The 14,554-nt window shown below is 43.9% G+C and overlaps 1 protein-coding gene across 1 annotated transcript; it reads left to right on the top strand.

Moving 5' to 3' along the window:
- Positions 4,119–13,800, top strand: LOC102188237 (trophoblast Kunitz domain protein 1-like). Its single transcript, XM_013968828.2, has 6 exons — positions 4,119–4,225; positions 6,456–6,539; positions 7,684–7,743; positions 8,966–9,040; positions 12,558–12,753; positions 13,209–13,800. Coding segments are annotated over exons 1-6 (510 nt in total). The 5' UTR covers positions 4,119–4,131; the 3' UTR covers positions 13,210–13,800.

Below are 14,554 nucleotides of genomic sequence, written 5' to 3'. Positions count from 1 at the left end.
GGAGCCTAGTAGGCTGCAGTCCATTGGGTCGCAAGGAGTCGGAACCGACTGAGTGACTAACAACATAGTTGATTAACAATATTGTGATAGCTTTGAGTGGTCAGCAAAGCAACTCAGCCACATATATAAATGTATTCATTCTCCCCCGAACTCTCCTTCCATCCAGGCTGCCACATAGCACTGAGCAGCGTTCCATGTGCTCTACTGTTGGTTATCCAATGTCACACTTTCTTTTCCAATGGTGAAATGTTTCTACCACACATATATCCAGGCCATTTTCCAGCTCTGATCATTCTCAACATATGGAGAATATTCATAATAAATATCCTCCCTTTTTGTTCTTTTGGAGTTAATCAGTGGTGTAATGTCAATGGATCTATAGATATTCAGTAACAACATGTAATTATTTCCAGTATTATCTTATCACTGTGACACCTAATGACATTGGTAATAATGCCCTGGACAGCAGGATATCAAAGGCCCTTTTCACATTCACCCCCTGCACCCCTACCATCTCTATTGCAAACAAATTGGTGGTTTCAGTTGTTCACCTGGTAGACCAAACAGTGAGGATCATCTTCCTTTTTGACCAAGATCCTCCCATCTCTGCAACCCTGTGACCTGACTTCTGTCTGCTATCTCCATACACGAGTCCCTGCAAGGGCAAAATAATCAGATACTTCTACAAGGTCAGGTCTGGGTTCTTGAAGACGTTTGTATTTGGCAACTGCAAAGCAAAGAATAACAATGTAAAGATCAGGGAGGACTGTTCCAAACCTACGGTGATCCCGGACATGACTTAGTGGCTAGAAATAAACTAACACCTTTTCCTGAACACTTACTGCGAGCCCATCTCATAGGTTGCAATGTTAATGCCCCTGGAGCAAGTGAGTAATATGGCTGGAGATATTTGGAGTGGGAGTGGAGGCAGGATGGGCAACAAGAAATGACAGGGATTATGGAAACTGGAGAGAACACTCCCCTCTTGAGAAGAGATCAGCTTTCCTTAGCTTAGTTCACGGCTTTCAGAATGTGATCTCTTGAGCAGCACCCTCAGTCTTGTAAACCTGGCAGATGCAGACTCAGGTCCCAAACATGTCTTACCAAATCAAGCCTCAGAAATTAGAGGTCTCAGATCTGTGTTTAAACAAATGTCTCATGGATTCTGAAGCTCGCTTAGAGTTGAGACCCACTGCTCCCTGGTGGCTCAGATAGCAGAGAATCTGCTTGCAGTGCAGACAACCTGAGTTTGATCCCAGCATTGGGAAGATCACCTGGAGAAGGGAATGTGTGTCCACTCCAGTATTCTTGCCTGGAGAAATCCATGGACAGAAGAGGGTTCTTGTTAAATGGTCAGACTGTTGTCAGATGGTTTAGTTTTTCCAACAATGTGAGCTGTTCATTTTCTATAAAGTCTCCCACTGCTGAATTCCGGAAATGATTTGAAATTGTAAATGGTAATTGTAATTGTGTGGGTTAATAATACTTGGATGCTAGCAAAATTTGCAATCTCTGGTTTGTGTTTTTTCCTTTTTAAGCCTGAAAATAATTCTAATAAAAATAGTATTTACAACACCATTTTAAGAAAGTAAACTACTTATTTTGAAAAAGCCAGGTGCTGTTTTATCAATTAGACTGAAATTGACCCCTCATGCTTTGAATATGAATGATGCTCACTGGACAAAGCCTCATAAAATTCTAAACATCTTCTACATACCCCAGATACATTCCATCCTTTCAGGATGTAGCATTAGATAGTATGTAATTCAAATTTCTCATTTTTTAGAGGGAGATACTGAGCATGAGAAGAAGAGATATGATGTGATTTCAGAGTTTTGTGTTGTCTGGTTTATCCAGATATAAACCCAGTTATTTTCCTATCTTGTGATTTCACTGAAGATGCCCCCAGGAATGACAAAGCTTCCTAATCAAAGATCTCAGTTATACACGACACAAGGAGGGGAGATGTGGAGAGAGGATCGGACCATAAGGAAGCATCTGTTTCTGGGGACCCGGGTGGGGAGTTGCTGTAAGTGGGCAAAAGTGAGGACAGGACAGGAAGACACTGGTTGAGAAACACAGACAGATGAGAGAGGAGGGGGCAGGTAAGAGGAGTTTGTGCTCTTAGCAGGAGTCTCTGCTGCTCCCTGGTCTCAGGTGGACAGATTGAGCAGGAAGAGGCGAAGGGCCAGGGGACCTCTTGAACTCAAGTCTATTATTGACTTGTACCATCTGCAGGTTGTGTGTCCTGAGCAAGTGGCTTTACCTCTCTGAGCCTTGGCTTTCTCCTTGACACAATGGGATAAAGATCCGGATGTTGGTGCATTCATCTGAGGCTAAATGAAATCATTCTTGTGAAATATCTCAGGAGAGAGCAGACCCTCCCCTTACAATGGTTATTTTGTGGATAACTTTCCCTCATGTCCCTCTGTCCTGGGATAACTTGGTATTAAGAGCCCCTGCCCTTCTCAAGGGGGCTACATGGTTTTAACTGCAAGTAAACACACAAGGTGGAGAAGGCAATGGCACCCCACTCCAGTACGCTTGCCTGGCAAATCCCATGGACGGAGGAACCTGGTAGGCTGCAGTCCATGGGGTCTTGAAGAGACAGAAACAACTGAGCGACTTCACTTTCACTTTTCACTTTCATGCATTGGAGAAGGAAATGGCAACCCACTCCACTGTTCTTGCCTGGAGAATCCCAGGGACGAGGGAGCCTGGTGGGCTGCTATCTATGCGGTTGCAGAGTCGGACACGACTGAAGTGACTTGGCAGTAGCAGTAGGAAACACATAAGGATGAGTGAAAGGACTGTGGATGTGTCACCTCTGACGTGTGCACTTGACTTTACAGCTTGCAATGCAGCAGAGTGTATATGCATAAACTCTGAAGTCAGATCCCTGGGTCCTAATCCCCTCTTAGAAGCTATGACCTAGGCAAATTACTTTATTTCTTGTTATTTCGGGTAACTCCTCAGTCACATGAGGAAATATCAACAGTTTCTCTCCTTTCTTTAAAGACTAATGAAGATTTGATGAGTTTTATGTGTTAGGTGCTTAGGATAATGCCTGCCAAAATGAGGAATTTAAGTTTTACCTAATGTGATTACTCATTATTGCTATTATTACTACCACAAAGGACTTTGACTTCTCCAGAGAAGGAATACATACCTGTTGCCTCCACTGCTACCATGGTAGCTGCATGATGTGGAAAACACAGATCTCATATGAAACCTGGACACATGAGGGTCTGGGAGATTTAAATCATCAGACAGAAAGTTAGGAATACACAGAGCTGGTATCCTAACAGAGGTCCTGTGGCTCTATCAACAATGAGGGAGAGCAGGAGGATGAAGGTGGCTATAGGCAGTCTTCCAAGGTCCCCTGAAGTCCACTCATGCAGGCAGCACTTCTGCTTGCAACGCCAGGAGAGGGACAGCAACTGGTCATGTGGTGGAGATGTATTCAGTTCCCTGCTTCCCTTTGGCCCCCTCCCCTTACTCGTTTTTCAATGCATAAAGAGCGTTACACTCCAGGAGGCCTAACCCTCTCCAGCTCAGTTCCTGCCTGGACTAATACCTGAAAAAGAGCAAGCATCCATCCAGTGGAGAAGCTGTGGCAATGGTTGCAGGAAGCTGTCCTGTGTCACCCCTGTCATCTGAGGTAGGTGAGGGGGGTCAGGGCATTGAGGCCCAGATGTGATGAAAGTAGCACAAGGCTGAAAAGGAGGACCTGGGCTAACACACCGCTATTCACCGATATGTCCTTTGATCCACTCTCATCCCCTAACTGACTGTCCATCATGTGCCACGCATTTCTCAAGGTTCTGAGATGTCTCTGAATGTCTATATTGGACAAACTCCATCTGTCTGATCACAATCTGTGCTTACATTAGACCCACAGGCATAATCAAGCCTGATAACTATGGTTTTCTGACTCATTCTCAGACTTGGCCCCTGCAGACAGAAGGCATGGTTAGGAGGGAGATTTCCCAATAAAGAGGACTGAACCAGCTCCTCCCCTGCCTCACTCCCTTCCTCATCCTCTGATCCCACCCCTCAGCCAGGATATTAAAGGCTCAGTCAGTCCATCCCCAGCATCCTCAGGAGCCCTCCTGCAAGGCCACCACCAAGATGAACCGACTCTGCCTCTCCACAGTCCTTCTCTTTCTCCTGGTTATCCTGGTGGACAGCACGCCAGTGTATGAACACCATACCCAGGACCAAGGTAGGTCCATGCTCACCTCTCCTGTACAGACTGGAGGGAAATGATCGAAGTCCATGGAAGGGCTGGGGGCCAGCTGTGACCACACTGGTACCAGTCTTCTCTGAATTTCTCCTGTCAGGTTGGGCAAGGTGTTTGTTTGTTTGGTTTTGGCAGCATTGGTCTTCCTGATATGCCAGGATATTCCCTAGTTACCAGGGCTGCTCTCTGGTTGTTGTGTGTGGGCTTCACATTGGGGTGGCTTCTCTTGTTGCAGAGCAGGGACTCTAGGCATCTGGTTTCAGTAGTTACAGATCACCTGCTTAGTTACCCCAAGGCATGTGGATCCTCCCAACCAGGGACAGAGCCTATGTCCCCCACATTAGAATGTGGATTCTTATCTACTGGACCACCATGGAAGTCTTGTGTTGGAAACATTTTTTTTTAATTTAAATTTATTTATTTTAATTGGAGGCTAATTACTTTACAATATTGTATGTTGGAAAATTTTAACTCAGCTGACATCATGACACTCATGAGTATATCTCTATTTATTTTTTTATCTTCTGCCTGGTTTTATTTTTTTTAATATAAATTTATTTATTTTAATTGGAGGTTAATTACTTTATATTAAATATATATCTATCCCACCTAACTCTACCAGATCAGGGCCCATTTCTGAGACTCTATTCCTGGTCCCTGCCTTGTCCGTGATCCTTGCTATAGTGTAGTAACAAAAGCTGCATATTTGATTCTTGTTTTGGTTAATAGCCCAGGCCTCCTAAAACTTAGAATTTACTACTTTATAGCTTATAAGATGAGTCACAAGAGGAGACTCAAGGTAACTTCAGGATGGGGCTGATCTCCAAGAAACTTCAAACATCCATTTCATAGTTTCAGTTTTCACCATGTCTCATTCCTCTCTGTGGAGAGGGGAGGGACGTGAGAATGAGGTCAGTCACCAGTGGCTGATGGTCCAACCAACATGCTTGTTTAGTGAACCCTAGGAGAAGGAAATGGCAACCCACTTCAGTATTCTTACCTGGAGAATCTCATGGATGGAGAAGCTTGGTGGGCTATAGTCAACAGGTCGCAGAGTCGGACACGGCTGAGCGAATTCACTGGCTTAGGAAGAAATACATAAAAACTGGGCTCAGAGAGCTTGTATGTTTTTGAATACAGGAAGCTGATGTGAGGGTGCTGTCCTCACTAGGGCACAGAGGCTGGGCACACCACCCTCCCCCTTTGCACACACATCTCTTCCATTTTACTGCCTTGAGTTACATTTTGTACAGTTATCTGGGAAGTGTAAGCAAGTGTTTTTCCTAAGTTCAGCCACTGATTCTATTGAACTGTTGACTTTGAAGGTGGGGTCATGGACATCCCAATTTTTGCCATTTGGTCACAAGCATGAGCGACTCGGGACCTCAGGGCTGGCAGCTGAGTTGAGGACAGTCTCGAGCGCTCAACCTGCAGAGTCTTCACTAACTCCACAGATTTCAAATCAGAAGTAAACTGACTTGCCTGACACTCAATGGGTGTTTGGGGACTCAATGCTCTTAAAAGACCACATATTAGTTGTCAGAGCAAAACCCAGACTCACTCTCCCCTGTGATTTGGGAGCTCAGGTGATGCTCCAAAAGGACCCAGAACTGTTCTCAGTTATCTGTATTTTCAGAGTTCCTGGCAGAATCAGGTACTGTATCAAATGGGTGATAATGTGACAGTGTCTTGTCCTGACTCAGCTACATGTCATGTCCTAGGGCAAGTCACCAGCTATTTTCTCATTGGAACAGGGGATACATGCTACATGGGTTTTTGGAGAAACCAGTCATGAATATTAATAGTTGAATCACATTTCATGGTGAATTTTGTGCATTTTTCACCAAGATGTGTTCATGTGAAAACGATTTCTCTACCTACTTGCTCTAGGTGAGAAAGTATATGTGCCAAAGAGCAATTATTCCTGTATTATGAATATAACCAGAAAAACCTGGATGAGTGAGCAGATCCACTGCAGAGAAAACAAGAAACACACAGAGCCCAGTGTGGGTTTGCCCCTGGGACCAAGGCTGATACAATATTAGAGAAGTCTCCAAGCCCTTTCCCTTGTCCTCTTCTGACTATTATTTTATTATCCGTATTGTCCCCTCCTTGGCCAGTGTTGACTATTACTTTATTATGCATATTTGATCCTTGTCCTGGTGCATGACCTCAGGCTCCTGAAACTCCTGGAATCTGCTGTCTTTCATAGGTCTGGAGACGAGCCTTAGAAGGAGACCTGAGAAGCGTTCAATAATAGATGTGATTTCCCATGTCATCGATGGTGTGGTTAAAGGTTTGAACTTTTTCCACCTCTGGGGACAGGGGAGGGACTGGGATTGGGAACAATCTTCACTGGCCAACAATTCAGTCAATATGCCTGTTTAGTGAAACTTCAATGAAAATCCACAAATATGACCAATCAGGGAGCTTTTGGGGTGGTATCACAGGACAGTGATATGAGGGTCTGGTGTTCTCTAGGACATGAAGGCTCCTCACACCTCCACTTCTACTTTGCCCTGCAAGTCTCACTCATTTTTGCTGTGCCTAGATTTATCCTTAATAATGACCTGAGATCTGTATTTGCGTGGTCTCCCTGAGTTTGGTCGTCAGATTTATTGAGTTATTGAACATGGAGTGCTGTAATGTTACTTCCAAGTTTTAGCTACTTTGTCAAATCACAACCACTTCACTGTCATCTGAATCGAGGACAGTCTTGAGCCCTCAATGTGCAGAATCTATACTAACTGCCCGGACTTTGAATTGGAATACAATTGACTTGAAGACACCCAGTGGGTGTTTGGGGAATTTGATATTGTTTCTAGAGGCACCACGTATTCGGTGTCAAGGAAACCCAAACTCACACTCTGTGTGCTTTGGGAACTCAGTTGAGTCCTGGGGACAGGGGAGTAATGCAAAAGACACTGCACTTCTGAGACACTGCGTCCAGAAGCTCTCAGCAGTTATTGGTATTATCAGAGTTCCTGGCAGAATAGGATAGTATATCAAATGGGTTGTGACATGACCATATCTTTTCCTGACCTGCTACAAACATGCTGTGTGTACTGGGGCATGTTGTCTAGAACTTCCTCATCTGAACAGCAGATACCTGCTACATGGATTCTTTGAACATATTACTGATCATAAATATAAAGAGTTTATTCACATTCATGGCCAATTTTGGTGATTTTCCTGTGAATATGTTCATTTGAAATAATTTCACTACCTACTTGCTTGGGGCCAGAAAGAATAAGTATGTGCCAAGTTATGATTATTTCTCTGTTATGAAAGTTAGTCAGAGCGATCGGGAAAAAATGATCAGAGTATCCAGGCCCTTTCACTTGTCCATGTTTGATTATCATTTTATTATGCATATTTGATCCTTTTCCTGGTTCATGGTCCAAGACTCCTGAAAATTTTGGAATTTTTGTCTTTCATAGGTACCAAGATATTTCATGGACTAAAAGGATTGGCTGACATAATCAGTAATGGAATTCAAGGTTTGAAACTCCTTCATGTGTAGGGAGAAGGGAGGGCACTGGGGTTGAGATCAGTCATCACTGCCCAAAGATTCAATCAATATCCCTATTGAAGGAAACCTCAATAAAGTGAAAGAATGAAACTCCATAAATTCTGGCATTCAGAGAGCTTATGGGTGGGAACCAATGCTGGTGATGTGAGGGTGCTGTGCTCTGGGGCATGAACACTCCTCACATCTCCACTCTTTCTTTGCCCTCCATGTCTCTTGCATTGCATTGTTTCTGAGTTTTCTCCTGTGTATTATTCTGAGGACAGTAAGTATAGGTTTTCCTGAGTTCAGTCACTGGATTGATTGAGATATTGAGCATGGAGGTGGGGTCATGGAAACTCCCACTTTTAGTTACTTAGTCAGAAGTATGAGTGACTCAAATCACATGGCTGGCATCTGATGTCAGGAGAGTCTTGATACCTCAACCGGTGGCATTGGCACTAACTCCACAGATATGGTATCAGAGTCAATTGACAGTGGGGCACCCACTGGGTATCCGGAATTGGATGGGTTTGGTGCAGAAACCATATTTTTGCAGTCAGGAAAAACCCCAGACTCACCCTGTCTTGTGATTTGAGACTCACAGGAGGCTTGGGGAGGTGGGTAGTGAGAGTAGGATACTGCATCTAGAAACTCTTACCAGTTATGTATATTTTCAACCTCCAAGCAGATCTATAGTGTATCAGTGGGTTGTGATATGGTAGTATCTTGTCCTAATCCCACCACCCACTCGCCTGTGTCACACAGCAAGTTATCTGTAGTTTTCTCATCTGAATAGGGGAAGTTTCTTACATGAGGTCTTTGAACTGATGATGAGTCATGAATATAAACAATTTCTTCCCACTTCATAACCAGATTTGTCCATTTTGTACCACAATGTGTTAATCTGAAAACACTTTCTCTACCTACTTGTTTTGGACAATTAAATCTATTTCTTTATCAAATAATGATTATTTCTCTATTATGAAACCTAACTGAAACATGTGGAGACACTGTGGTGAGAACTGCAGGGAAAGCAAGGAACACAGCCCTTGTGTAGTAGATTGTGGGAACAAGCCTGAGACAATTTTACTAAAATCTCCAGGCTCCTTCCCTCGTCATTTTTGACTGTCATTCTCTTGTCCATTTTTGATCCTTTCCCTGTTTCATGGGCCAGGCCTCCTGAAACTCTTGCAATTTACTCTCTTTCATAGGTCAGGTGATGATTTCCGGAACGCAACTCGAGAACCATACCGTCGAGGAGTTCCTAACACAAATACTCAAAAATGGTAAGAAAGGTTTTGTATTTTCTGCACCTCTGGGGAGAGAGAAGGTCACTGAGATTGAGATCAATCACCCATGGCCAATGATTTAATCAATAAGCCTAATTCTTGAAACCTCAGTTCAGTCAGTTCAGTTCAGTCGCTCAGTCCTGTCTGACTCTTTGCGACCCCATGGACTGCAGCACGTCAGGCCTTCCTGTCCGTCACCATCTATTGGAGCTTACATTTTCACTCTCCTCTTTCACTTTCATCAAGAGGCTCTTTAGTTCTTCTTTCCTTTGAAACCTCAAACCTGAATAAATATTGGGATTCAGAGAGTTTTGGGGTGGTGTATACAAATACATGATGCGAGAGTGCTGTGCTCACTAGGGAAGGAAGGCTCTGCCAACCCACAGTCCCCTTCGTCCTACACACCTCCTCTGTTTCACACTTTGTGAATTTTCATGTCTATTAATCTAACAACAATCAGTAAGTGTTTTCCTCATTCAGGTCGTCAGTTCCATTCAGTTATTGAACATGGAGATGTGGTCATGGAACCTCCAGATTTTAGCCATTTGGTTACAAGCATAAGTGACTTAGAACACATGGTTGGTATTAAAGTGAGGACAGTTGTGATCCCTCAATGGGCCGTAAATGTACTAACGGCGTGGATTTCATATCAGATGTTAAGTGCCTGGCATATGCCCAGGAGTCATTTGGGGACTTGGTTGATGTTAGTCTAGATACCACATATTTGGTGTCAAGGGAAACCCAAACTCACTCTTTGCACTGATTTGGGAACTTAGGTAAGGTTTGTGGACAGGGAAGTAATGAATGTAGGACACTGTCTCCATAAACTCTTACAAATAAATGGTATTTTCAGAATTCCTGGTAGAATCAGGTATTGTATCAGATGGGCTATGATGTGAGAGTATCTTGTTCTGGCTCCATCAGCCCTATCCTCTGTGCTCTGGGGCCAGTCATCTGCAATTTCCTCAAATGAATAGCATAAAAATACACAAGAATTCTTTAAGAGATTATCAGTCATAAATATCAATCATCTATTCATATTTCATGACCAATTTTGTCCATTTTTCACCTGTGTGTTAATCTGAAGAACATCATCTTTGACCTCTTTTGGTCAAGAAAAAATATTAGTATGTCAAGTAATGATGATTCCACTATTATTAAAATAAGCAGCAAGACATAGGATCACTGAGCCAGGAAACTGCAGGAACACGAGAAACACAGTCTTTATCTCATGGGATCTAGGTTAAGACAATACGAGGAAAGTCTCCAAGCTTCTTCACTTGTCCTCTTTTGAATCTTATTTTCTTATTCATATATTTGATCCATATTTGAACCTTGTCTTGCTTCATTGCCCAGGCCTCCTGAAATTCTTAGAATTTCCTCTCTTTGTTAAGTCACGAGACCACTCAGGGAAAGCAACCTAGGAATCTTCAGGTCTGGGCTGGTCCTCCAAAAAACTCAAACACCCACTTAGAGGTTGGAAATTTCACCACTTTCTTGCCAGCACCTCTGGGGAGGAGGGAAGACTGTGAGATTGAGACCAGTCAGCAGTGGCCACTAACTGAGTCAATATGGCTATTTATTGAAAACCTCCACACAAATCCATAAATATTTCATTTAAGAGACGTTTTGAGGTTAATGATAACCCATGCAGACTATTTTACTCTCCTGGAAGGAGACTGGATGTGAGAGGGAGATTGACCATTATGTTGATGTGCCCCATCATCAAGGTGATTTCTTATTAAAAGGAAATCAATTATATCCATTCTATTTGATGACTGTGCACTTGTGGAGAGAATGATAGTGGGAGTTATTATGTCACTAGAGTGCATTGTTCTTGAGGTGGAGAAAAAGCTGTGAAAAAATATGGCAATCTAGCTTGCCTTGTAGTAGGGAGACAAACAATAGCAAAGAGGAGAAAACCTATGGTAGGTTATAAGTTTTTAGAAAGTAGAGAGTGGTGCATAGAAAGGATGCTGTGCTTTTTCTTTAGTTTCAAAGAAACCTTCTTTGATAAGGAGGCATTGAGTAGAGTCTGCAGAAGTAACATGTCTGGTCTGTTTGAGCAGCAGCTGGAACCTGGCTGGCTGGAGCCGAGTGGGTTGGGGGAAGGGGAGGTGAACGGGATGAGGCAGAGATGTCATGGGGGCAGGTCGTGAGGAGCCTTGTGGGCCTTTATAAGAATCAGAGTTTGATTCTCAGAGAAAAGGGGAGTCACTGAGGAGGTGATCTTTGGAGCAATGGGATAGAGCTCAATATCAGAATGTCTGAGGCTGCAGTGCACAGAGTATCCTCTAGGGGGAAAGAGCAGAGACAGAGGCCCAGTGCCGGTGAGCAGGCTACTGCAGTGGTCCACAGGCAGTGTGATATATGTTGCTCCCTGGGTGGATCCCAGGTCTCTCTAATCACATGAATGTCTTGCTCTGTTGAGGTTTCTATGGAGGCTTAATTACCTAGTCATGATGCATTAAATCTTTAGCCATGGCAGAGTGTGCAACAGACAACTCCATTATCTTCCCTGAGACTGAGGGAAGGCAAAGGGATAGTGGATAGAAGACCGCAGTGGAGGGTGTGAATGAAAGTGCCCACCTCCCTTAGACAATCCTTTCCTGTGCAATAGGAGCCCACTCTGGTTTACAAGGGTCTATCCAAAATCACTGACTTCACATACCAGAAGACACTTTCACTGTTCTCATCACATTAGAAATACCAAGCTGTTTAGGAACTCAGTGTCAGAAATAGGATCAAAGAAAAACAACTACACCTATATTTCTTCTTATAATCACAATGTCAACATATTGATAGTTCAACATTCATTTTATTCAGTCCTCCTGAGGGATCAGAAGTAAACACACTGGTATGTTTTCTTTATGCCCTTTCCCATTATAGCATGATTCCTTCACATTTTTTTTTTTCACAATGGAACGTTTTTACTATATACAAAATGCAGACAACAGTATTATAAAACCCAGGTACCCAGACCCAGTAATTATTGACATATAGGGAATGATTTTCACCTGTGACCTCATTTCATTTCGATAGAGTTGTGTATTTCTTCTTTTTGAGCATTTATTTGGTGCTTTTGTTGTTAGTTGCAGGCCATAGCCTCAGTAGTTGTGGCCTGCTGACGTAGATGTCCCTCAGGATGTGGGACTTTAGTTCTCTTACAAAGGGATTGAACCCAGGACTCCTGCATTGGAAGGCAGATTCCTAACCAGTGACCCACCAGGGAAGTCCTCTAGAAGTTTTTGAGGCTAAATAAAGGCATTATATCAATTTTTGTTAAAATACTTCTTGTTGAAATATAGAAGTTTACATGATTAATATATTATTTCACCCTTAGCAACATTCCTAATTATGTCACAGGAAAGTTTTCAAATGGTCTTTTCCATTGAACCATCCTCCTTCAAGCCTAGCATTCTCTATCCCAAAGAAACTGGCAGTTCTAGCTGTTGTCCTTGTATGAGCTGTGATGACCGTCCTCATAACTGAGCCATTGCCCCTCCTTTCCCAGCAGCTTCTAAGCCTGAATTCTGCCTGGAGCCTGAATTAAAGGGTCCCTGCAAGGACCAGATGACCAGATACTTCTACAATGCCACAGCCGGGTACTGCGAGCCATTTGTATATGGCGGCTGCGAAGGGAACAAGAACAACTTCCAGACGTTATCAGACTGCTTAGTGACCTGCTCTCCAGTGACCGTGTCCCTGTGGTAAGACAGGAGGCAAGACACAGGGGCAGGGGAAGGACTGGGGAATGAAGTGGAGCTCAGGGGACCACACGCCAGTCACACCTGCACAGTGTCTTCCTCCTTAATGCTTCCCGGGAGAAGAGGCGGCAGTGTCCTGTGAAACCACACACTGAGCAAGTTCTCCAGGGGTCAGCTTGGCAGAAGGTCATACCGAGATGTCTTTTATGACAATCTAAGCTAATCACATGCTCTTCCATCTTAGAGAGGAATACTGAGTCAACCACCCTCCAGGGCAGGTCTGCAGTGCTCCTGAGTACCCCGCCTTGGCATGGAAATCTCACTTCCTTCTTGTTGGCCATTCGGGTCATGAGGACTATGGTTTCATACTTTTTGTACAATCTAGCCTCTGTCAAGATGATGGGTGTCCTCGTTGGGGATACAATGAAAGCACTCAACAAGTTCCTTTCTCTTTGCAGAGGATGTGTGAAGAGTGGCTCCCAGAAAATGTGACACCCGAGGAGGACCCCTGCAGGGCTGGGCCACGGCTGCTCCTGAAACTGTTCAGTCTCTCGCAGTCCTTCTCTCCCCTACCCTCCACAGCACAACCTATTTGTTTCCTGTCCTCTATTGGTCAACATGTCTAATTCTGTCTCATCCAGCTGGCTCTCAGCACCATGAGAATGTCTTCCCTTTATTCCTAGCACTTAGCTCAGTTCCTGGCACCAAGTAGACAGTTCCTAGTTATTTGAGGGAGAAAGGAAGGAATGTAGGAGCACATTCATCATGACCAGAGTAACTGTAGAGCCTGAAGTTTGACACAGGATTTTTGTCTTAACCCATATGCTCACTACATCCTCCGCTTCATCCCCCTCCCTACCATCACTGCTCTTTGTGAATGTCCAAGGTAGAATATCTTGCATCCAGCTGTCAGAATCAGTAATGAGAGAAGTGCTTGTGATGAAGAAGCTTCTTGACCCTAAAACGTTGTTGCAATTTTTCCTTTCTGTAGCTTCAAATACTGTGGTTTATATTTCAATAATGATGCATTTTTAATAAATAATTCAATAAATGCATATTCTAAATTAAACTAACTGGCTTGGAGTCTGTGGCCTGAAACTACAAACCTTACCCAAAAGGGTCCAGGGGAATAGTGGTCTTTCCCACTATTCTGCAACAAAACCAGAAGGAAACAAACAAAGAAACAAACAAACAGACAAACAAACAAAAAACACTGACAAAATACAGGCCTAATTGCAACTTCAAGCAGAGAAGTACCACAACGTTTGCGTCTGCCACCAGCCGGCAAGGGGCTGAATAGGGAAGTGCAGGTTGCATGCTTAGTGTATGGACGGGGCCGCAATTCCCTGAGGACAATCTGAGGTAGCTAAGGAGAGATAGCAACCCTAACAGTGAGATAGCCAGAGAAGAAAATAAAAGAGAGAGAGAGCGAAGGGACCTTTTCATGAAAAGTTCTAACTTAAGGTGCAGCTTGGCTCGCTCACAGAACAAAGGGTTGAGTGAATGTCAAGGAGAGCTAGGCGAGTGCAGACTGGCTCATACCCCTCCAGAAGCAGAGAGGCACGTACATGACAGCCAAAGCTGGAAGGCAAGGGGCAATCACAGGTCGACAGATGGCATCACCCACCAAACTGTGGGCCAGCTCCCAGTCGCTAACCAAGTCTTCCTGGGATCCTGGACAGTTGACATCTGTCTGGACGGCCACAGCTAGAGATCAGCTCCTTAGAAGAGACACATGGCACACTTGAGATGATGCTCTTACGAAGCACATAGGAAACCAAGAGCCTGGGACTGGGGAGGTGAT

This window comes from Capra hircus, chromosome 13 (assembly GCF_001704415.2).
Source record: "Capra hircus breed San Clemente chromosome 13, ASM170441v1, whole genome shotgun sequence".
In the NCBI taxonomy this organism is placed as follows: Eukaryota; Metazoa; Chordata; class Mammalia; order Artiodactyla; family Bovidae; genus Capra; species Capra hircus.
This window is presented reverse-complemented; position numbering and strand designations above follow the sequence as displayed.